This window comes from Enhydra lutris, unplaced genomic scaffold (genome assembly GCF_002288905.1).
Source record: "Enhydra lutris kenyoni isolate GAN:26980312 unplaced genomic scaffold, ASM228890v2 scaffoldscaffold54, whole genome shotgun sequence".
Classification (NCBI taxonomy): domain Eukaryota; kingdom Metazoa; phylum Chordata; class Mammalia; order Carnivora; family Mustelidae; genus Enhydra; species Enhydra lutris.
This window is the reverse complement of record NW_019154138.1, coordinates 3,319,411-3,343,841: the sequence shown is the minus strand read 5'-3', so window position 1 is coordinate 3,343,841 and position 24,431 is coordinate 3,319,411. Positions and strand designations below refer to the sequence as shown.

The 24,431-nt window shown below is 44.7% G+C and overlaps 1 protein-coding gene across 4 annotated transcripts in view; it reads right to left on the bottom strand.

Moving 5' to 3' along the window:
- LOC111157391 (HEAT repeat containing 3) overlaps positions 1–22,444 on the bottom strand; it is a 41,364-nt gene extending 18,920 nt beyond the window's left edge. For 2 of the 4 annotated variants that reach the window (XM_022518755.1, XM_022518756.1), the window contains exons 1-11: positions 22,216–22,444; positions 21,912–22,084; positions 19,912–19,999; positions 17,818–17,930; positions 16,239–16,348; positions 12,432–12,572; positions 9,537–9,814; positions 4,314–4,404; positions 4,047–4,204; positions 3,697–3,779; positions 2,678–2,814 (exon numbers count right to left, since the gene is read on the bottom strand). In XM_022518755.1, coding sequence (XP_022374463.1) covers positions 2,678–2,814; positions 3,697–3,779; positions 4,047–4,204; positions 4,314–4,404; positions 9,537–9,814; positions 12,432–12,572; positions 16,239–16,348; positions 17,818–17,930; positions 19,912–19,999; positions 21,912–22,084; positions 22,216–22,353 — 1,510 coding nt within the window. In that variant the 5' untranslated portion in view covers positions 22,354–22,444. Of the gene's footprint in view, positions 1–2,677; positions 2,815–3,696; positions 3,780–4,046; positions 4,205–4,313; positions 4,405–9,536; positions 9,815–12,431; positions 12,573–16,238; positions 16,349–17,817; positions 17,931–19,911; positions 20,000–21,911; positions 22,085–22,215 lie in introns of those variants that run through there. The other 2 variants (XM_022518757.1, XM_022518758.1) reach the window with 2 other exon arrangements.
- Positions 22,445–24,431: the final 1,987 nt, after the last annotated feature.

Here is a 24,431-nt window from a genome sequence, read left to right as displayed (position 1 = left end):
AAATTTCATTCTGATAAGGAAAGGTTCTGTCAACAATACCCATGAACTTGGAATTTATGTAAAGTATTTAATTCTATGTTCCCACAATTCAGAAACTTTCCATTATTTCTCCAAAGCCGAGCTTGGTATCGTTTTCCTGTGATCTTCCAGGTAATAAATGTGTAAGCATCAGTGACCACAAATAGCCAGGTGAACTGAGAGAAACACACCCACGTGTTTTCTGTGCAGCAGAGGCACAGAATGTGCGTGCTCTCCTGCCAGTGGAACAAGCTCTTTATACTGGCTGGAGATGGAGCTTCTGGTACCTTGACTGGGACTCCCACCGAAAAATGGCAATTTGTTCTGCCAGTCAGGCAGACACGATTTCCTTGGGGTAGGCAGATCTTGGAAGCTGTGATAGGCTAGGCCTTCTTGCCTGGGGCCTGGCTGTGTACAACCCCATGTGGCCCAGCTCCCTACAGGGAGCCCATGTGAAGGGGTGGATGGGAGTGGGCCTGAGCAATAGCATCCCTCCCCGTCTTCCACTACGGGACATTTGGCTGGGCTGGAGGCAGCCAGAATATCAGCAGGAGTCAGATAAAACATCCCCTCTCCAGTAACCAACCCCCCCCCCCCGACCCAACCATCCAGATCTCTGCCTGGTTTATAATGCTGGGAGACAAACACAAAGCTATAGTTATCCAGCCAGCCACACCAACAAGCCACCTCTGTAGCCAGAGCCTGCCCAGTCTTGTCTCTGTCCTGTGTTAGGTGTGGCCAGGCATGGTTTTCACATGATCACACCAGCTAAAGAATGCGTAGCCTGAGATCACTGGAAAACTACATCCGCTGACTGACTGATGCTGGTCCGTAGAGACAGAACAATAACTATATACGGGTTTCTGAACATTTACTTTATTTTTAAAAACTGACCTAGAACTTCTGAAATGTGCACTACTAAATGCACAGCACCTTGTATTGACTTGATGGTATGCAAAATAGGGACACCTGGGTGGTTCAGTCGGTTGAGCGTCTGCCTTTGCTTCAGGTCATAACCCCAGAGTCCGGGGATGAAGAGCCCCTTGTTGAGCTCCCTGCTCAGTGGGGAGCCTGCTTCTCCCTCTCCCTCTGCCCCATCCCCTGCTCGTGCACACTCTTTAAATTAAAAAAAAAAAAAAAAAAAAATGTATAAGAGCTGGGGAGTGGGGTACCTGGCTGGCTCAGTTAAAAGAATGTGCAAGTCTTGGGGCGCCTGGGTGGCTCAGTGGGTTAAAGCCTCTGCCTTCAGCTCAGGTCATGATCCCAAGGTCCTGGGATCGAGTCCCGCATCGGGCTCTCTGCTCAGCAGGGAGCCTGCTTCCTCCTCTCTCTCTGCCTGCCTCTCTGCCTACTTGTGATCTCTGTCTGTCAAATAAATAAATAAAATCTTTAAAAAAAAAAAAAATGTGCAAGTCTTGATCTCAGGGTCACTGAGTCTGAGCCCCACATTGGATATAGAAATTACTTAAAAATTAAAAAAAACTTAAGAAAAAAAGGCGGGGGGCACCTGGGTGGCTCAGTCATTAAGCGTCTGCCTTTGGCTCAGGTCATGATTCCGGGGTCCTGGGATCGAGCCCTGTGTCGGCCTCCCTGCTCAGCGGGAAGCCTGCTTCTCCCACTCCCACTCCCCCTGCTTGTGTTCTCTCTCTCGCTGTGTCTCTCTCTGTCAACTAGATAAAATCTTAAAAAGCAAACAAAGAGGGGCGCCTGGGTGGCTCAGAGGGTTAAAGCCTCTGTCTTCGGCTCAGGTCGTGATCCCGGGGTCCTGGGGTCGAGCCCCACATCGGGCTCTTTCCTTGGTGGGGAGCCTGCTTCCTCCTCTCTCTCTCTGCCTGCCTCTCTGCCTACTTGTGATCTCTCTCTGTCCAATAAACAAATAAAATCTTAAAAAAAAAAAAAAAAAAAAAAGCAAACAAAGAAACACACACATACTTTTTATATTAAGAATGGAAAAATACCCAAGAAAATTGGTAGCGCAATGGACACTGGGAGAGGAACTGGATGGTATGAGGAAAAGGAGAGAGGCTTTCCGCTTTATGTCCTCTAGTAACCTGTAAATTCTGTAACACAAGCACGGATTGCCTGATCAAATGTAACTCAAATGGTTTTATGTTTAAGAAAAAAAATAAAGGGCCGCTGGGTGACTCAGTTGTTAAAGCTCTGCCTTCGGCTCAGGTCATGATCCTGGGGTCCTGGGATTGACGCCCGCATCAGGTTCCCTGCTCAGCGGGAAGCCTGCTTCCCCCTCTCCCACTCCCCATGCTTGTGTTCCCTCTCTCGTTGTCTCTCTCTGTCAAGTAAGTAAATAAAATCTTAAAAAAAAAAAAAGAAGAAGAAGAAGATGATGAAGAAGAAAAATAAAGACTAGAGAATTACCCAAATATCTTCATGGGGCCTAATATTTATATGTGTGATTCAGCCTTATCGGCCTGATATAACTGGATGCAACTAATTTTAATAAAAAATAACAGTATAACCCAAAGACCAGCTTACAAATGTTGTTTGGACTCAACGCCACTGGCAACTACAACTTTGTGCTTGGAAAAAAGTTTTCTGCAGGTTGGAGGACAGGCACGGCACAATACCAAGTCCACGTTCCTCACCCTTCAAAACTCTGCTTGATCCAAATAGTCTTTCACGGTGAGGCCTGACTATTTACCTGGCTGAGAAAAAAGCAGCTGGGACAGATGTTGCGCAAGTGTCTGCAAGGCTGCAGGTCCCCCGAGGTGGTCCACATCCAGGAGGGATACAAGACTCTGGAGACACACGAGGGCTCTGCACTGGATAGTGTTCATTCTGGAAAGGAAGGCAAAGAATGCGGTCAGTTCCTCCAGTAGTTACCCAACAGAATTCAGTATTCCCTTGTAACCTAAGCTTCAGACTCTGACTGGGAATACCCGTACGCAGTGTGTGTGACTATTAACAAAGAATCTTAAGGTGAACTGATTATCTGCCTCATCAAATTGCTTGAGCACCCGGGGCCTGAGGCACAACTCCCTTTATGAGTCATAAGGAATTTGCTTTGGAAGAATTTCTACACATGGCGGCATCAGCAAAACGATTCTGAATTGTGAAACAGGACAAACATAAAGTGCTCAACACACATACAGAGTTTAACAGTTTATAGAGCGAACACCATGCCCCTAGATAAGAAACCTGGCTCACACCCTCACAGGGCATCTATCCCTTCCCTCTCTGACCCATGAAGGTCAGCACTATCTGCACTCTCTTGGTCTCCTTTTGGGGTTTACCACCTAGGTATGTATCCTAAAACAGAACAGTCAAGTGTTGCCAGTTACTGAACTTTGTAAAAACGGAATCGCAATGTGTCTATTTTGGGGGGCCTTACTTTCTTGTTCAATGTTCTAGTTCAGCTTTTTTTCTTTCTTTCCTTCTTTTTTTAACTGCTGTATATATTTTACTGGGTGATTCTGTCAAAATTTATTTTTTTCTCCTGCCGCTGCCGGACACGGAGGTTGTTTCCTGGTTGGGGCAGCTGGAGCCACACTGCTATGCACGTTTCCATGGCTTAGGGCACAAATGCACACATTTTTCTAGGGAATGGTCACAGGAACGGGGCTCTTCAATCTGGGGGGGGTCAGCTTCTTCTAGTTAGTGGTTCATCCTTTCACGTAATAACATAAGGACAAAGAGTTTTGAAAACAGAAAAGCTCTTACTTTCTAATCAAAGATTTCCAAGTGGGACTCCTAGAACACAGGTCAACGGCAGTGCTGTTTGGAAAGGCAGTTTTCTCAAAAATCTAGATTTAAGAAAGGCAGCAAAGCAAAGGTTAAAGAGTAGCATCGGTTTACACATGATCCCTTTATCAAGTCCCAACCGACTACCTCCAGGCTTCAGAAGGATCTACTTTCCAGCGTCCTCCCACTACCGTTACTTCTAGCTTCTTTCTTACTAGCTGCCCACAGTCTGGAAGTGCAAGCAAACCTCTTTTGCATACATGGTGAAGAGCTCTCGTAAGCCCTTCCTTCCCGTGCTCCACAATGAGGCTGGACTTGAAACAGACTACCTTCTTTGGGATGAGGTAGTTGGTGAAAGCCGTGTGAACCTCGTGGGAGAGGCAGAGGGGAGACAGCAGCCGCCCACCGCACTCACTGAAGGAATTCTCCATAAATGCATCGCTCTCATCACTGCTAGAGAGCTCTTCCCACTCATCATCGGAGGGATCTGGGAAGAGTGCAAACCACACGTAACTGGAGCGTCTAAGACAGTCCTCATGGAAGCTGCCCTTTCAGTCCAGGGAAGAATGTCTGAGCTTTGTAAACGGGGAACAAACCTTCCGTGCAGCACATGTTGACGATTATTTCCAGAGCAGTCTGCTGGGCCGTCAACAATGCTATGGTCTCTCTCAGTTCCTTGTCGGTGGACTAAAGGGAGAAAAAAAAAAAAAAAAATCCAACAACCAACTCTCTATGTTTGGGAAAAGATTTTCACACGAATGTCCTTAGTTGGAGCCTATTAGATGATTTTTTTTTTTACCCCTTTAATAGAGTGCAGGGGGCATGGGGCAGCCAGAAGAACAGTGATAACGTGCTGAAGTACAAGCAAGCATTAGGACTGCTCCTGCCCTGAGCAGCAGGTGGCTGTTAACTGGGCTGCCATCTATCTGCACGGTTATTCTCTAGGTGTTGCTTAGTTAGCTGGAGAGAAGAGAAAAATATTCAGGAATTCTGAACTGAATTCACCCTGAAACTTAATCTCATGTGTTAAGAAGTAGCTCAGCATGCTACGATTAAAACAAGAGCTCATTTCAGAGACCAGGCACTTACCCACAATAAACCAGCTTTCAGATGCTTAGATGCTCCTTGGAAAACACTGTGTTACCAAGAACTACTAACGAGCCCTTGTGTGACCAACAGGGCCTGGCTAAGGTGCAGACAGGCTTGCTTCCTGGGTTTCCCTGAAGCGGGCGAGAAAGCATCCTAAACACTTCAGGGCACCTGGGTGGCTCGGTTGGTTAAGTGTCTGCCTTTGGCTTAGGTTATGATCTCGGGGTCCTGGGACTGAGCCCCCGCTCAGCAGGGAGACTGCTTCTCCCTCTCCTCCCAGCTTGTGCTCTATCTCTAACAAATAAATAAAATCTTAAAAAAAAAAAAAAGCATTCCTTCAAGACTGAAGAAAGGGAAGAACTTTCTTCTCTGGAAATAATTAACATGAACTTATCAATTACCATACCTAAAATGGGCTGTATAAATTTATGCAACCTTAATTCTCAAGTTACCTATGAAAAGTGAAATAGCTACAGTGATATTGCAGAACAGTGCATAGGCTAAAAATACGGTATATTTTATTGTCTGAATGTTTCCCCCTTTCAACAAGCTTCTAATTGTCTTTTAATGCCTGTACAATATTCCAGTAAATGGATACATTATCATTTAATTTGGCATATTTCAGATTACTTGGATATCTCATTTCCTTAGATTTACTGGGTCAAAGGGTCAACTATAGAGCCTGTGACATGTTTCTATTTTCTTTTCCAGAAAGTTCACACTGATTTATAATCCTCCAGCAACTTCTTGTGCAACAGTTTGACTGCAATTTTGAACCATATTCAAAGTTATTATTAAAAAATAATAAATAGGGGGCACCTAGCTGGCTCAGTCAGAGAGCATGCAACTCTTGATCTCGGGGTTGTGAGTTCAAGGCCCGCATTGGGCATAGAGATTACTTACATCAAAATCTGTAAAATAATAAAAATAAGCTTGGAATAAAATTATTATTAAAATATAATTATTTAACTTATTTTTTATAAAAATTATTTTTAAAAGCAAAGTGCTCATTTAAAAGATGTAGCTTAGGGGGCGCCTGGATGGCTCAGTCAGTTAAGCGTCTACCTTCGGCTCAGGTCATGATCCCAGAGTCCTGGGATTGAGCCCCGCATTGGGCTCCCTGCTCAGTGGAGAGCCTGCTTCTCCCTTTCCCTCTGTCTGCCGCTCTGCCTACTTGTGCTCTCTCTGTCAAATAAATAAATAAAATCTTTAAAAGATGAAGCTTAGGAATCCCTGTATTTGTTTTTTTTTTTTTTTTTAAAGTTTTTTTTTATTTATTTGACAGATAGAGACCACAGGTAGGCAGCGAGACAGGCAGAGAGAGAGAGGAGGAAGCAGGCTCCCCGCTGAGCAGAGAGCCCGATGTGGGTTTCGATCCCAGGACCCTGGGATCATGACCCGAGCCGAAGGCAGAGGCTTTAACCCACTGAGCCAGCCAGGCGCCCCTGTTTTTTTTTAAAGATTTTATTTATTTATTTGACAGACAGAGATCACAAGTAGGCAGAGAGGCAGGCAGAGAGGGAGAAGCAGGCTCCCCACTGTGCAGAGAGCCTGATGCGGGGCTCGATCCCAGGACCCTGAGATCATGACCTGAGCCGAAGGCAGAGGCTTAACCACTGAGACACCCAGGCGCTCCACAGGAATCCCTGTATTTATATTCCTTTTATTGTTGGGAAGAACATATATAAAAATTATCCCTATCTGCTTCATGTGTGTATGATATTCAAGTAAGCAAACGTCTATTACAGTTGACTCAGAGCTAAATAAGACATGTTGCTGTGCTCCCATCCCCTTAGAGGAACCCTGAAGTTAAGTTCTACTTCTTTATAGAATTCTCCTGCTCAGAACCATTCTCTGCTTTTTACTGTCATCAAATGAACATAAAGAACCAGTCTCGACAAAATGTTATGACATCTGAGATTTGCTCCAAAATATGCGAAGTGGGGAAACAGAAGAACAGACTATGATTTGATCACTGAGAACCGGGGAAGCTGGGCAAGTAGAACTCTTCTACTTCTGCACCTATTAAAATGACAGATTGGGTTGGTTCTCTTTACCTATTTGTGTTATACTTTCTTACGTTAAATGATGCAAATCAAAGGTTTTGATTCCGAAGGCCTCCTGCACTAGCCACCAGGCAGTGGGAAAGACCAGAGCTGTCCGGACAGTCCTTATTCCAGACACATATCAGCAGGACGCCCAGCACCCTACTGGCACTTAAACACTGGCTGACTGACCAGCATGTTAATCACCCGGTCTACTCAGTTAGGTTAACAGACTGTAAAAAGCAAGCTTTCCTTATAAGAAAACATTGCATTTTATAAGCACTGTTCTACTTTTAAATAATACGAACATGGGTGCCTGAGTGGCTCAGTGGGTTAAGCCTCTGCCTTCGGCTCAGGTCATGATCTCAGGGTCCTGGGATTGAGCCCCGCATCAGGCTCTCTGCTCAGTGGGGAGCGTGCTTCCCCCCTCTCTCTGCATGCCTCTCTGCCTACTTGTGATCTCTCTCCCTCTGTCAAATAAATAAAATCTTTTTAAAATAAATAAATAAATAATACAAAGGAAAGCAAATGCCTAAATAATGGTTAATTTCCAGTACTTTTTACGCCGTGGCACTGAATCTTGGTAGACATGCATCTCAGTCCCCACCTTGCTGCTACAGGAGTCACCGGGAAGCAAGGCTGGAAGGTGGAAGGATGCAAGAGCGCCGCTCTCCCGCCCCCGGACAAGGGATTTCAGATACTTGAGTGCACAGACAGCCCCGCTGTACTCCCTGCTCCCGCTGATGGGGAGCCGGTATGGTCAAACAGGGTACCTGTGTTACTCGTCGGGCCGCTCTGTGCAATACCACAACTGTAGAGCCTCCAAGCCCTGACCCGGCACATCTTGACCTTCCCTGAGGGGGCTGGGGGGAGCGGGAACGTCTGTCCCAGATCTGTAACCCCCTTCCCATGACAACTGCAGAGAAAATGCGGCTAGGGTTCCCTAGAAACACCTCTTTGGGAGGACACAGCACATGGTTCTGCCTCTATCTTGTTTTACTGATTGAAAATTCTAATCAGACTACAGAACAAGGAGTAAACCGGGGGTTCAAATACGTGCCCGCCCACACCAAAAGCGGTGCTATGATTCTAAAGCAACTTTACGACTTGCAAGCAGCTCAAGGGCTTAACAGGATGCTGTGAACAGAAGGGCGACCCACCCATGGGGACTGGGAAAGTCGTTCTCCTGAAAACACTTCAATTTCATTAAAACACCCCCAACTCAGGCTCTATAAGTCTCTGCGAATCCAGGAAAGTAGGATACTGTTCTATTTATTTTCAGGTATATTCCGCTTAAAGATCTCTTATGTTGGGCATAAACGTCTCAAAACCCAAAGACTCTGACTGAAGACAGCTCTGTTTCAGTTCACTCGAGGTGCATCAGGAGAGGCCACACCTGGAACCACAGAAAGCCTGAGGACAGGACTAGGGCTCCTCCCGCTCAGCCTCCGCCATCTTTCTTCAGAACTCGGCCAACAGCGGGCTAACCCATCTCCCTGCCCCCAGGCCCCCTGACGACACTAACCTGCTTGTGCCACGCTGTTCCCATCCCGTCCCTTAAGACAGCTAGGTGTTCCGTCCAAAAAGCCTTCTCCAACAACCTCTTCATCTCCTCTCCCATCAGGGCCGTCCATCCAGCATGCCTCGCTGTACAAACTACCCCCTCGGAAATCTGTGCGCAGCCCTATCCCTGCTCTTAGCACGAGCTCTGCCACGTGTCCTAACTATGTTTTCCCAAGTTGGAAAAGGTCCCTGGAAGCAAAAGAATGTCTCAGTCATCTTTCTAGCATTAGTATTCGCACCGTGCCGGGCACGCAGCAGGAGCATAAGAAAATGCGTACCTGAGCGAATAAAGGCAAGCCACTGTGCTCCCTGCCTTCCCAACAACATCTTCCCAAACCATGGCCCCGTCTCTGCTGATGGGCTCCGCTGACCTGCTCCCTGCCCGAGTGCGATCACTCGTACTCCAGCACTGTGTGCTGGCAAAGGAAACCACGAGTTCTCCCAAGCACCCAGCCACCTCTGCTTAGCTGTGGTGGGCGAATGCAGACTGGGCCTGCTATTTTGGTAAGGATAACTATGAAAACAAGAGAGACAAGAATGCAGGGCACATTCCAAAGTAAAAACTCCTTCGCTACGAAGACAATCTGGTGGAGAGGGTAACTGAAGGGGGGAGACACAGGAGTTGGGAAGAGGACTGCACACTTCTAACAAAAGCTCTGACTTGGGTCGCTCCCCTCTTGGAAATCCTCAGTATAGAAAAGTTTCATTCTGTGGGGCGCCTGGGTGGCTCAGTGGGTTAAAGCCTCTGCCTTTAACTCAGGTCATGATCCCAGGGTCCTGGGATCGAACCCTGCATCGGGCTCTCTGCTCAGCGGGGAGCCTGTTTCCTCCTCTCTCTCTGCCTGCCTCTCTGCCTACTTGTGATCTCTGTCTGTCAAATAAATAAATAAAATCTTTAAAAAAAAAAAAAAAAGAAAAGTTTCATTCTAGACAGATGTTTTCTCCCCCTTTGGGAGCAGATTTCTAACGCTGCAATGACAGCCAACGGGGAAACATGACAGACTGCTACTAATAGTCACTTTATAGCTAACTGACCCGCGACAGCCTTCTACAGAGCTCAGAATACCTATCAGAAGAAAGCCGCTGCATGAATCCAGGCTTGCGCACATCCAATGGACTTACTGGAAGCAAATCTGAAACGAAGGTTTTCCTTCTGACTTTCCTTTTGTGCGGAATCTCTTCCATTTCATCATCTTCCATCAGAGCGTCACGGCTGGTGCTCTCCAGCACGTCCTCCGTCTCTGCAGCGGATTCTAACCTCTGCTTTTCGGCCTCCTGCATTCGAATTACCGTCTCACCAGTGTCCAGGTCCAGAACGTCAGACAAGACCTTCAGTATGGCATTTATGATTTCTGCCTGACTCTTGGATGGAATAATGTCCTTTAGGTTCCAAATGGTACCTGGGGGGAAAATGCGTGTAAGGACAAAGGACTCGCCTGTGAAAGCTCTTATTAAATACAGTCTCCACAAGATTGGTTCTTTTAAGCTCAGGTGTAATTAAAAAAAAAAAAAACAAAAAAACTCAAACCCTCTGCCTGTGTTTTTTTGTGAAATGTAAAAAAAAAAAACTTTGCACAGAGGCAGCAGCAGCTCCCTACAGTCCGGCATGATCCTCTCTCTTCCTTGGCACACGATGCCTCTCTCGGACACACCGCACAGCAACAGATCCAGAGAACACCGATCAAGTTTCACTTGAAATGACAAATGAAGCTGCCTCGCTCTTTTTCATCTTAGCCTGAGCTGCCCTCCTAAGCAGCTTCTTCTATTCCAAGAGAGGAATGAAATGCACTAAAATTCCAAGGTCTCATGGACAAACCAGACAGCAGGTTCTTGGTTTTTTGCTTATCAAAAAAGAACGGGGTGGGGGGAGACACCTGGGTGGCTCAGTGTGTTAAGCCTCTGCCTTTGGCTCAGGTCATGATCCCAGGGTCCTGGGATCAAGCCCCACATTGGGCTCTCTGCTCAGCGGGTAGCCTGCTTCCCCCGCTCTCTCTGCCTGCCTCTCTGCCTACTTGTGCTCTCTGTCTGTCAAATGAACGAATAAAAATCTTTAATAAAAAAAAACAAAAAAACAGAAGCTACCATTAAGAAGGCAGACAGACTAACTGAAAAAAAAAAAAAAACCTGGAAAATAATAATAATAATAACATATATTATATACAATATATAATATATAATAATAAATAATAAGTAATAAATAAGTAATAAATAAAATTAATTAAATCAAATTAAAATAAATAATAATTAATTAACTAATTAGTAGTAATAATAATAATAAACAAGTCACTGCTCAAATCAAAATACATCCTGGATATGGACCCAAAAGATTTGAAAGCAGGGACTCAAACAGATACGTTGCCCACCCATATTCACAGCAGTATTACTCAACAGCCACCTCAGCCCAAGTGCCCAACTCCTGATGAACGGTTAAATAAAATATATACATATAGTGGAATGTTATTCAGCCTTAAAAAGGGAGGAAATTCTGACACACACTACAACATGGAAGAACTCTGAGGACATTATATCAAATGAATTAGTCATAGTTGGTACAGCATACAACTCTTGATCTCAAGGTTATGAGTTCAAGCCCCACACTGGGTGCAGAGCTTACTTTAAAAAAAAAAAAGATTAAAAAAATAAAATAAATGAAATTAGCCAGTCACAAAAAGAAAAACACTGCATAATTCCACTTCTATGAGGCACCTAAAAATTCAGATTCATAGAGATAGAAAGTAGGATGATGGCTGCTGGGGGTGGGAGGGTGGGAAAATAGGAAAATAGGAAGTTGTTCAATGTATACGGAGTTTCACTTTTGCAAATGAAGAGTCCTGGAGACTGGCTGCACAACAGTGTGAATGTGCACTCAACAATGGTCAAGATGGTAAAGTCTATGTTACATATATTTCACTACTTTAAAAAACAACACCTCTCAGGATAAAATTACCGCTGCAAGGGCAAGACAAAGATACATACAGAAGATATATAAACTACCCGCTCCTCAACAGACCGCCAGATTATTTCTTATCTCTACACTTAGAAATCCCAAGGGAAAGGGAGCTGGGAATAAAGAATTTATAGAAAAGTGAGTGGTCATGTCCTACATGGCCACAGACTATCTCTGAACTCCCTGGTTCATAACAGGAGAAGAGCCTGACAATAGCACTTCTTCATACAAAGACGTAGCTTGTTAAATTGAGGAGAAACCTAAGGCTCCGCAACTATCATAACCTCTTTCATTTATTTATTTATTTATTTGACAGAGAGAGTCACAGCAGGAGAGGAACACAAGCAGCAGGAGTGAGAGATGGAGAAGCAGACTTCCCGCTGAGCAGGAAGCCCAATGCAGGGCTCGATCCCAGGATCCTGGGATCATGACCTGAGCCAAAGGCAGACACCTTTTTTTTTTTTTTTTTAAAGATTTTACTTATTTATTTGACAGACAGAGATCACAGGTAGGCAGAGAGGCAGGCAGAGAGAGAGAGAGGGAAGCAGGCTCCCTGCGGAGCAGAGAGCCCGATGCGGGGCTCCATCCCAGGACCCTGGGATCATGACCTGAGCCGAAGGCAGAGGCTTTAACCCACTGAGCCACCCAGGTGCCCCCAAAGGCAGACACTTAACTACTGAGCCAGCCAGGCGCCCCATAACTTTTTTTTTTTTTTAAGATTTTATTTATTTATTCGACAGAGAGAGAGATCACAAGTAGGCAGAGAGGCAGGCAGAGAGGGGGAAGCAGGCTCCCTGCCCAACAGAGAGCCCAATGAAGGGCTCGATCTCAGGACCCTGAGATCATGACCTGAGCCAAAGGCAGATGGTTAACCCACTAAGCCACCCAGGCACCCCCCATAACTGCTTGAATTAAGGATCGCCACTTAAGTATTACGATTTTCAGAACAGACATAAATAAGCACAGGAGGTCACTATGTGGTGAAAATGAATGAATGACTGATTCTGGCTTCCATCTCGACCCTTACAAATGACTAATGAAGCACATTGTCACCTATGGCTAAATTTTACCTGCCACCAATGTCTTTAATAGAATGTACTCCATGGAACTGACAGGAGAAAGCATTGCTGACTCCAGTACGTGCAATCCTGGGGCACTGAAAGATTTCAGCAGCTCTGGGTTATCTTCGGTCACTGTCTGCAAACAATATGCTAGAAAGATAAAAATTAAGTATTAAAACACAAACGAATTCTGCTAGGATAATTTACACCAATCTAACTCATCAGAAAACATTTGCATCTTTTTTAATTTCGTATTTAAATTCAATTTAGTTAACATATACTGCATTATCAGTTTTAGCAGTAAAATTCAGTGATTCAGCAGTTGCGTACAATATACCCAACCCAGTGCTTATTCGATCAAGTGCCCCCCTCAACGTCCATCACCCAATTACCCCATCCTCCCACCCGCCTCCCCTCCAGCAAACCCTCAGTTTGTTCCCCCGAATAAACAGTCTCTAATGGCGTGCTTCCCTCTTTTTTTTTCCCTTATTTTCTATTTCCTTCTCTTCTTCTATGTTCATCCTTTTTGTTTCTTTAAATTTCACATGTAAGTGAAATCATATGGTATCGGTCTTCCTCTGACTTATTTCACTTAGCATTATCCTCTCCAGTTCCATCTGACATCGGCATCTTTATAACTTCTTCAGACACAGAGAGCTTTAGTAAAGTAAGTATACTTCAAGGATGGTAGGTGCAAATGGGGCTTCTCAAATGGTCAGTGCAATGAAAGATTTTTTTTCCTCTTCTTTTTAATTCTTAATTCCTTACAAAATACAATTTAAAAGGCTCTTAAATATTTTGACAATGTAGGGGCGCCTGGGTGGCTCAGTGGATTAAAGCCTCTGCCTTCAGCTCAGGTCATAATCCCAGGGTCCTGGGATCAAGCCCCGCATCAGGCTCTCTGCTCCGCGGAGAGCCTGCTTCCTCCTCTCTCTGACTGCCTCTCTGCCTACTTGTAATCTCTGTCTGTCAAATAAATAAATAAAATCTTAAAAAAAAATATTTTGACAATGTAGAATTACTATGAACATTTATTAAGATTTTTCCTCAATTTCTGTACGTGTCGGGGACCAGTAGCAAACAGCCTACAGGAGAGAGATCACTTTTAGCAGTCCTGTTATTGAGAGTAAGCCCTGGGCTTGGGAATATTCTGGCTTCCTTTAAATTCAGCATGACCTTGGGGCACCTGGGTGGCTCAGTGGGTTAAAGCCTCTGCCTTTGACTCAGGTCATGATCCCAGGGTCCTGGGATCGAGCCCCACATCAGGCTCTCTGCTCGGAAGGGAGCCTGCTTCCCACCTCTCTCTCTGCCTGCCTCTCTGCCTACTTGTGATCTCTGTCTGTAAAAAAAAAAAAAAAAATCTTAAAAAAAAAAAAAAAAAAGAAAGAAAAAAAACTATAAATTCAGCATGACCTCAAAAGCTAGGGCTATTTCTGGTGAAACAATATTTAAGGGGAAAAAAAGTGTTTTATATAAAAATATGAGTAAATTGGGGCGCCTGGGTGGCTCAGTGGGTTGAGGCCTCTGCCTTTGGCTCGGGTTGTGATCCCAGGGTCCTGGGATCAGGCCCCCCATCGGGCTCTCTGCTCAGCAGGGAGCCTGCTTCCCCCTCTCTCTGCCTGCCTCTCTGCATGCTTGTGATCTCTGTCAGTCAAATAAAAAAATCTTAAAAAAAAAAAATGAGTAAATTAAGAGATGGCTATCATATTACAAGACATCTGACCCCTTTAGTGCTTAACTCCTCCCTTGCGTTAAACAAGACAATGGATTACAAATAGCAAATCAGAAATAATTAAATGAAAGTATCAGAACAGCTGGGATTGCCTGACAGGTTTGACAGAAGAACCTCTGAAGCACAAAAGAGGAAGCAAACCCAAATGTGTTTTTCTTAGTGCATTCCAAACAAATCCATTTCTTTCCAGGTCTCAAAATTTCAGTTGATCACGCCCATCAAAATTAGTCAAAATATATACTACTGCTGGGATCTAGTTTGGTTCCCCAAATACCTTTGTATACAAATCTACATATACACATATATCCAAATGTAATTTTTTTTCATTAAGAGACTAATTAAATTCACTTTAGCAAAAAGCCAAGAGAAACTGTGGTTGCTACCATAAAGTCAATACAAGATCAAAGAAAGCCATGTTAATACACAGGATGGAATCTCAGAAGTTCACTTTACTGTATGTAAACCCTGCTTGATTTTCAAACGAAAGTAATTTGACATTTGTTTAAAAAATCATGAATCTAGGGGCGCTTGGGTGGCTCAGTGGGTTAAAGCCTCTGCCTTCGGCTCAGGTTATGATATCAGGGTCTTGGGATCAAACCCCACATCACGCTGCCTGCTTCCTCCTCTCTCTCTCTCTCTGCCTGCCTCTCTGCCTACTTGTGATCTCTGTCTGTCAAATAAATTAAAAAAAAAAAAATCTTTAAAAAAATTAAAAAATAAAAAAATCATGAATCTAGCTAAATGCAGAAGGAAAACATTATTATACAATGCAAAATTACTTTATTCTGATCCTTTTTTTATAGTTTATTAGAGAACAAAAATTAAAAATAACTAAATCTACAAGACGAAAGATACAAAAATAGAAGTGAAGTTTTTCTTTTAAAAGCTGTTAACTAACTTTTGTGAATTTCCCTAATTGTGAGGAAAAGCTGTCCTGAGATTAAAAGCCACCTGCCAATTTCCTAGTTCAACTGTTTTTAAAATCCACATTTAGGGGTGCCTGGGTGGCTCAGTGGGTTAAAGCCTCTGCCTTCGGCTCAGGTCATGATCTCAGGGTCCTGGGATCGAGCCCCACGTCGGGCTCTCTGCTCTGCGGGGAGCCTGTTTCCTCCTCTCTCTCTGCCTGCTTCTCTGCCTACTTGTGATCTCTGTCTGTCAAATAAATAAATAAATTCTTTAAAAAATAATAATAAAAAAATAAAATAAAATCCACATTTACACATAAATCACCCTTCTGCCAAAGATTCCATTTTGAGAAACTGATTTTTTATTTCTCCCCAGTAGTATTTATTTCACTGTTTTTTTCTATTCTCTTTAAAGTATCCATTAGAGCCAAGAGAAGCATCAGGAAGGGGAATACATTTAATCCGTGCCAGGAGAAATGCACAGTTAAATAGAAGGACAGCTTGATGCCTGGTCATTATAATAGGTAGAAAAGAAATGCTTTTCATCAATTATTTCTCCACTCCCCAGGGTTCAGTTGGGCCACCCACCCTCCAGTCTGTCTCTCCAAACGGACAAGGACTCCCCACTATGGCTCTCTAACCACACAGAGAGAACATAAGGGAGTCAAGACAGCTGAAGCTGCTGGGCTCTGCTTTCCCTTTCCCACAGAAAGGAAGCAGGCCTTACATGAAATTTCAATCACTTATTTTCCTCTCTCAAAAAAAGCACAGGTTATCAGTTTTCTGCTGGGAGTATGAGATAGTGGTACCAGACATTTAAATAAGTCTAGATTCCAATTAACTTGGGCTCAGAGGCTTGGTAGTTGTGGGTTACTGTTTCTCAGCAAAGGGGAGATAAAAGCATCAAGAATTGATAAAGTGTTCCAAGAATGGTAATATACTAGAAACCACACCTGCTCACATAATTACCTTTCTCCCTTTCAGAGTGAAGAGCAGGAAAATTGTATGAGTAAGCAAAGTATTAATCACAGATTTCAAGAGATTCAGAACAAATACAACTGAGTTACACATTTATATATAAAATGAGAAAAAAAAAATCACTCCTATAGAGGAAACATGCTATGTTGGAATAAATCAGGCCACACATACTTAATAAATCATCACTTTTTCTTCACTTACCTACTGAAATAGCCAGGTCAACATTGGTGGGAAACCTACTTAAAAACTTTAATACAATCTCCAAACACCCTTCTTTGTTGAATATAGATACTGCTCTACTACTGCATTCACTAAATTGAAGGGGGGAAAAAAAAAGTTTTACTATTCACATTTTAACATTAAGAAATCAACCACAGAAATTCATGAAAAGATAAATTAGGCTTTATTAAAAAAAACCCAAGAATTGAAGTCAAACACCCCCCATTTTTACAGATGAAGAAACTAATGCCCATTTTTATTTACTGTACATAAACAAAACTGACTATCTGTATTCTTATTTCTATCACAGTAGGACACTGTAGCCAATCTCTTTACCTGCATGCCAGTTTCCTTATCTGAGGCTGGAGCTGGGAGAGATCTTAGAAATTTTCTAATTTACTTCTATTCCTCATCTTATACGTAAGAACACCTAGGCCCCAAAAGGTGAAGTGATCTATCCAAAGATTGCACACTTTTGGGCACCTGGGTGGCTCAGTGGGTTAGAGCCTCTGCCTTCGGCTCAGGTCATGATCCCAGGGTCCTGGGATCGAGCCCCGCATTGGGCTCTCTGCTCAGCAGGGAGCCTGCTTCCCCCTCTCTCTCTGCCTGCCTCTCTGCCTACTTGTCATCTCTGTCTGTCAAATAAATAAATAAAATATTTTTTAAATAAATAAATAACAAAGATCGCACATTTTGTTAGTGGTGGTTCCTTGGGCCCAGCCTATTATTCCTTCCACTACATAATATAAGTTAAAGTAAGGATAAAAGGCCTCTATACTTATACAAAAGGCACTAATTTCAAAGAAAACAAAACTAATTTTATTTATTTCCTCTAGACTGCTATTATAATTTCAACAAGCAGAATCTGCAGTTGACAAAAGAGAAATTACATGATACATTTGAACGTATGCTACCTTTAAAAAAAAAGGTCAGAATTAATGTTAAGAATGTTCTTAATAAACATACACACTAAATACAGGGTAAACAGAGCTGATTTCAACAATCTGATCCCTGTTTCCAGAGAAGAGTACTGCTCCAGCTTATCACACATACGCGATAAATGAGAGTGGACCAGAGTATTAAACAGAGTTGACTCAATTATGAAACTCAATCCTGTTATCTAAAGATAAACTATTTTCTGCCCTGCCTGCCTGCCTGTCTACCTATCCAGTTACCACAACACCGCTATGAGCCTGCCCACAAGAGTCAGGTATAGTAAAGTCCGGTATAACCAGCAAGATAAGGCATACATGCGTTAAAGTAATTGCAGATGTGTACATGTGTATGCAACTTAAATATATACAACTTAGAACACGAAGTATAAAACAGAAATGGGAAGAGCTAGGACAACTGGAAATGATATAGATAGGGCTCACAGGCATTCAGGAAATAGAGTACAGAGAGTACTTTTTCAGGTCCTTTCCAAAGAAAGGAAGGAGGGCTAATGCTCCCACGAAGCACTGACAGCAGCGATTCACACCAAGGAAAACAGAGACTGCAGTTTAACAGAAAATGCCTGAGCCGTGTTTGCAAAGGAGGCTATGTTTGCAAAGATTCTTACCATATATTCCACAGCACATTCATGGCCTCATTGGCTATGTTCTCAATAGAATTTCTGTTCTGATCTTTTTTTTCTTGTGGAGACATCTCATTTGAATCCAGGCCAGCGCTACACTGTAACCAAATATCATGATTAGTACCCTGGTTCAAAAGAATAATTAAACAAAAAGGCTAATGATAGTGAAGAATAGCAAAAACTAAACATCAGAAATTATAGTGCTTAACGAGCTCATCAAATTCTCATAAGCAGTACCCTTCCCACAATCCTGATCCCTTCTGGCAAGAAATACAGGCAAGGAAAGATCACAAGTCATTGTACAAACTGGATACAAAGCACTTGACATTTTAAAATGTAAAATCAATACAAAGTATTTCATCTCATGCAATAAAGAGAGTAAATCAGGCACAGAACGGTAACACGCATTAAGGCCGCTGTCCATACAGTGCCTTCTATGTGCAAGGTACCACTCTAAGCACTGTCCATTAAGTCACTGAATCCTGACCACACACCAGTGAAGCAGATCAGCTACTTCAAAGAGGAAACTGAGCTACTGGGAGATTGCTGAAGCTGTAGTTAGTACCCTGCAGAGCTGGGATTCAGACCCAGGTATGCTGGCTGCAAAGCTGGTGCCCGGTACCACTGTGGTCTTGCCCCCTCTAGCATAATACAGGGCTTGCTCTCAAGCAGGGCTTCTCGATCCCAGCACCACTGACACTTTGGACTGGCTGATTCTTTGTTGTGGGGGCTGACATGTGCATTGCAGGATGTGTAGCAGCACTATGGTCCTCCACCCACTGCACACCAGTAGCAACACCTACCCTCAAATCAAAAACGTCTCCAGACCCTGCCCAATGTCCCCTGTGGGACAAATCACCACCAGTTCAGAACCAGAGTTTTACTCTAAACAGAGTAAAACTGATGCCACTCAACAAAATTGGATATTCTTTATAAAGACCTAAGTAAAAATTATCCATCAAGGGGCCCCTGGGTGGCTCAGTTGGTTGGACATCTGCCTTAGGCTCAGGTCAGACCTGGGATTGAGTCCCACATTGGGTTCACTGCTCAGCGGGAAGCCTGCTTCTCCCTCTTCTTCTGCCTCTCCCCATCCTTGTGCTCTCCGCTCTCTATCAAATAAATAAATAAAATCTTAAAAAAAAAATCATCCACCAATACAGAAGAGTGGACCAGAAGCACCTTAGAGAGGGGGCCTCTTCTATTATTTTTTTTTAAGATTTTATTTATTTATTTGACAGAGAGAAAGGGAGATCACAAGTAGGCAGAGAGTCAGGCAGAGGGGGAGGAGGAGGCAGGCTCCCTGCTGAGCAGAGAGCCTGATGCGAGGCTCGATCCCAGGACCTGAGACCATGACCCGACCCGAAGGCAGAAGCCCAACCACTGAGCCACCCAGGTGCCCCTATTTATTTTACTTTATTTTTTTAATGTAGTAGCCCACACCAGGTACGGAGCCCAGCGTGGAGCCCAATGTGGGGCTTGAACTTACGACTCTGAGATCAAGACCTGAGCTGAGATCAAGACTCAGTCACTTAACTGACTGAGTCACCCAGGTACCCTGATAAAGAGCTGCTTAATACCTGAACTTAATAACTGAACTATCATGTAATAAAGTTGGCATGATACTAAATTGGAAAACGTAATCTTTGTAGCAAATCATGCCTCAGCTTTCTCAGCTGTAAAACAGGAAAACCACCTTCCAAAATGGCCTGCTGCAAGGATTAAATAATACATAAAACACCACCTGACACAAAAATAAGCACTCCATAAAGATTAATTATTTTTATTTACAAAATTTAAGGTCTAAAGGAAACAGCCTATAGTTTTAGGAAGGTCTTTTCCAACTAGCATATAAATAAAGAGAGTAGGGACAACATAATAGAGATTGGTATCAATGATGAGAGATCAAAGTTTCTAGGAAAAGAAACAAAATTCCCATAGAATGTTTTAAGAGAAGACAAAATAATACCAAAGTGCTAAAAACAAACAAACAAAAAAACCAAATAAAAAAAAAACCACTAAGTGTGTATACAAAAAGCGACAGTTAAAAGCTACCATGTAGATATTTTAACCAGCACCTACCTCTTTCAGCAGTGCAACCAGAGGAGTCATGATATCCTTAGTCACCATGTCATCACAAACTTCAAAACCTCCACAAGCACTGAGGTTTCTACACACAAAGTTTAAAATGTTTTACTTTCTCTGAGCACATGTCACAAAACCCTTTTAAGCTCTCAAATTTAATCTCTACCCACATTTAACTTTCCCAGATGAAAGTGCTTATGATTTCTGCAAGATGCTGAAGAACCAATCCCCAGATTTCCATCTGTTCTGATCCTTGTTCCACGTAACAACTTAATTTTGAAGTCTGAGACAATGCACGGGTGCATGGCAACAGAGAAGGGAGAGGGGAGAAGACTTCCTATTTAATGCAAACAAATCACAGCATGATCTGATATGAAGGGATCTTTTCTTGGGATGAAGACTCCAAGGCAAGCAAGGGTGAAGCTGAATGAGAGCCCCCGAAGGAACCCTGGCAAAACTGAATTCTAATTGGGAAGACACTGCTTGTCTTCTGTGTGCACAGCAGCGCAGGCACTGAGGACATGGAGATGAAGCAGAAGATGTCCCCACAAACTTCCAGATGCTCCCAGGACGTGCAAGCCTCAGAGATAGGGTAGGGCTTCCTACACGCAGTTTCCTCCAGCATGTGGTTAATCCCCATCCCCCCCCTTAGGGTTTTCTTCTGTGAGCCCCCAGTTACATCCTCTCATAGCACCCTGTGTAATTACCACTGGTTGTAATTATACACTTGTGTGATTAATTTACTTAATGCCCATCTCCCTCAATACTGCAAGATCCATTAAGGACAGAAATTATGTCTGTCTTTTTCACTAACATGTGTCCACAGCCTACCTAGCCCATTGCCTGGTGCTAGGAGGCACACAAAACACACTTGTTAAATCAATGAATGAAACATAATGTAACAGAGTGGCAAGAACTGCAAATATTAACTTCTACTCTTGCCCCCTCTACAGTCCATTCTCTGTACAGCCACCAGAGTAGCCTTTTTAAAAGGTAAAATTAGATCAGGCCACTCCCGCTCACAAATAGGCCCTTTAGCCCTACTCCACAGACTCTGTCCATCACTCCAACCTCATCTCCTATGATACCCACCCCACTCTGTTCAACCACACTAACTTTTTTTTTTTTTAATTTTATTTATTCATTTGTCAGAGAGAGAACATGCAGGGGACCACAAGCAGGGGGAGCAGAACGCAGAGAGAAGCAGGCTCCCTGCTGAGCAAGGAGCCCGATGCAGGACTCGATCTCAGGATGCTGGGATCATGACCTGAGCTGAGCTGAAGGCAGACGCTCAACCAATTGAGACACCCAGGCATCCCAACCTTTCTGTTCTTTAACCATGCCAAGTCCTTTGCTACCTCAATGCTTTGCTGTTCCCTCCGCGGGGAATGCTCTTTCCCTGGATTTTCATGCCTGGCTCTGATGTATCAGGTTAAGTGTCACCTACGGATCTGAATTTAAAGTAACTTCCCGCCTCCGGCTCATCATCCTCCTGCTACTCTCCATAGTACTTCTCACTATCTACTATTACCCGTTTTACCAGTTTCCTAGTCTCCTGCCTCCTCATCAGCATGGGTTCTGTGGGGGTAGGGACCTGGGCGGGGGCAGGGACCTGGGCGCTCTTGCTCAACGCTGTCTGCTCAACCCCCCCTGCACCTAGAACACCTGCCACACGCACTGGAAGAGCTCACGAAACCTCGGGACTTTGGAAGGTTCTTGGAGAGCGCGGGAACTATGTTAGGCCTTGCGGGCAGGCTCCCTGACAGATAGCTGCTGCAGCTCAAGCAGCCAGCTGGACAGATGGAATGTGTGTGGCCCGGGAGGGGTGGGCTCCCCTGGAGTCTGCAGCCTGAGTTCACATCCCCCGCTCTGCAAATGGGAGACCCTGGGCAGTCGTGGGTGTCCCGAGCTGCCGCAGGCAAGTGCACGGTGCTAAGCGACGGTCCGTGGCACATACGCGCGCTGGCTGGCCGCCGCAGCCCCCTCTCCCGGCTCACCTCAGCGCGCCGGCCGCCGTCTCCCTCACCGCCAGGCTGGGGTCTAGCAGCAGCGGCCCGAGGCGGCGCACGGCATCCCGACGTGCCAGGCCCGGCAGCGCCGGCCGCTGCTGCACCAGCCGGGCCAACCCCGCGCAGGCGCACTCGCGCACCTCCGCGCTCGGGTGCTGAAGCTGCGGGAGGGGAACAAGTGTCAGAGGCGGCGCAGAGCGCAGGCGCGGAGACCACGGCAGGGGTGAGCAGAGCGGCCCCGGGGCTCCGCGCGAGCCCCGCCCCTCGCGGCCCCCGCGAGCCCCCGCCTCACCTTTTCTAGCAGCTCCGCCGCCGGCCCGTCGTCCTCCTCTCCCTCGGTCCCGTTCGCCGCCGCTACCGCTTCGGCCTGACAGTCGCCCGTAGGGGAGAACTGAGGTCGTTTGAAGCGCTTCGTCCGGCTCTTGCCCATGGCGATGTGCGCTGCGGGGGAAAGACCGAGAGAGGAGGGCAACAGCAGGACGGTGGATGCTGCTGAGCTGGTGTTAAGGTCCTGTGACCGATGGGGTCTCGCGGCCAGTGCTCAGCCGGCCCCGCTGACGGCCCGAGCCCACATGGGGAAGCAGTACGCAGGCGCGCCGCGTGTCGGCGGGGAGGAGGTGCTGGCGCGGGGATTACGCAGGCGCAATGGAGGATGGGCGGAGCCAGACCTGGACGAGGGTTGGACTTGTTTCCGCCGGGAAGGAAGCGGCTAGACATTAAACGGGACTCCCACCAGCAGCTTGGAGCGCGCGTCTCACCAGCCGCTGACGTTTATTGTCACTGAACCTTGTCACAAACCTTTATTTCCATAGTAACCAAAGGCGACTAAGGATACCTAACTTGCAAGGTTATTGTGAAGCTTACCTAAAATTGTGTAAAGCGCCTAACACCAAATCTGACGTATTTAATTTATAGGTGCTAAAAATTATTAACCACGATTTTGTGTGTGTGTGTGTGTGTGTGTGTGTGTGTGTATGTGTTTTCCCAGGACCTAGCACAACTGCTGTCATAGAAGTCCAGTTAATGTTTTAGAATGAATGCACATATATTTTTTATTTTTACTTTATTTTTTAAGATTTTATTTATTTGAGAGAAAATGAGTGAGAGAGAACATGAGAGAGGAGGTCAGAGGGAGAAGCGGCCTCCCCAAGAGCTAGGAGCCCCATGCGGGACTCGATCCTGCAAGTCCGGGATCATGACCTGAGCCGAAGGCAGTCGCTCATCCAACTGAGCCACCCAGGGGCCCTGCACACCTATTTTTTAAAAAGATTTATTTATTTGGGGGGAAGAGCAGAGGGAGAGAGAGTCTTAAGCAGACTCTGCTGTAACCACCGGGAGCTGGATCTCACTACTGGAGATCAGGACCTAGCGCAAACCAGGAGTCATTGCAACCGACTGAGCCACCCAGGTTCCCAAATGTATATCAGCATTTGATAAGATGGACTCCCTTAAGTTAATCTTCCTGCCTCGGTTTCCTCATTTGTAAAAATGAGAAAACCAATAATAAATACCTAACGGAGTCGGTATAAGGATTAAATGTGTTAAGTGTGTTTAAGGTGCTAAGAACATTCACTGGCACACAGTAAGTATTACTACATGGTTTTGGTTTAAACGTTTAACAGCAAAATGATTCTTGAACAAATTATTGAACTCCAGGTACAGTGCTGGGCAATGGAATAAAGCAATAACCAAAGCAGATTTGGTCCCTGTCCTTTGTCCTTGTCCTTAGGGGGTTTACAATTTAGAGAGAGTTGTGTTAAATGCATAATTACATAATAGTTGAATAGTTCTAGTATAGCACTAAGAAAGAAGGAATTACACAAGAGGATCTTCTGTAGTCTTTACAATTAAACATGTACATATTGAGCACCCCCAAAATTCATAGCTTCCAGGTCAATATTGTATGGGAGAAAAGTTCTACCCCGTGGCAACCCTCCCCTCAAGGAGTGGACTGTCCAGTATGGGAAATACCATTAGTTACTATAGCATATTTTGGAAAATAGTAACGGAAGTGTAGCTAAGCATGTACAAATTTTCTAGCTTATCAAAGACCACTATAAGTACAAGGACAACGTGGAGCACCAAATGTATATTGGTAGGTTTTACTTCCTACATCTGTTTGGTCGGTTTTATCCTGCCACCTCCCCAGTCTGAGCTACTGTCTTCTCTTGCCTTGACCACAGGGCCTTCTGGTCTCTCTTTTCCTACCTTGCCTAACCATAAGAGTAGCTAGAGTGATTTTTTTTCTTCCATCCTTCTTATATTCACTCCCTTGACTAAAACCTTTCAGTGGGGGGCGCCTGGGTGGCTCAGTGGGTTAAAGCCTCTGCCTTCAGCTCAGGTCATGATCCCAGGGTCCTGGGATCGAGCCCCACGTTGGGCTCTCTGCTCCGCGGGGAGCCCGCTTCCCTTTCTCTCCCTCTGCCTGCCTCTCTGCCTACTTGTGATCTCTGTCTGTCAAATAAATACGTAAAATCTTAAAAAAACAAACAACAACAACAACAACAA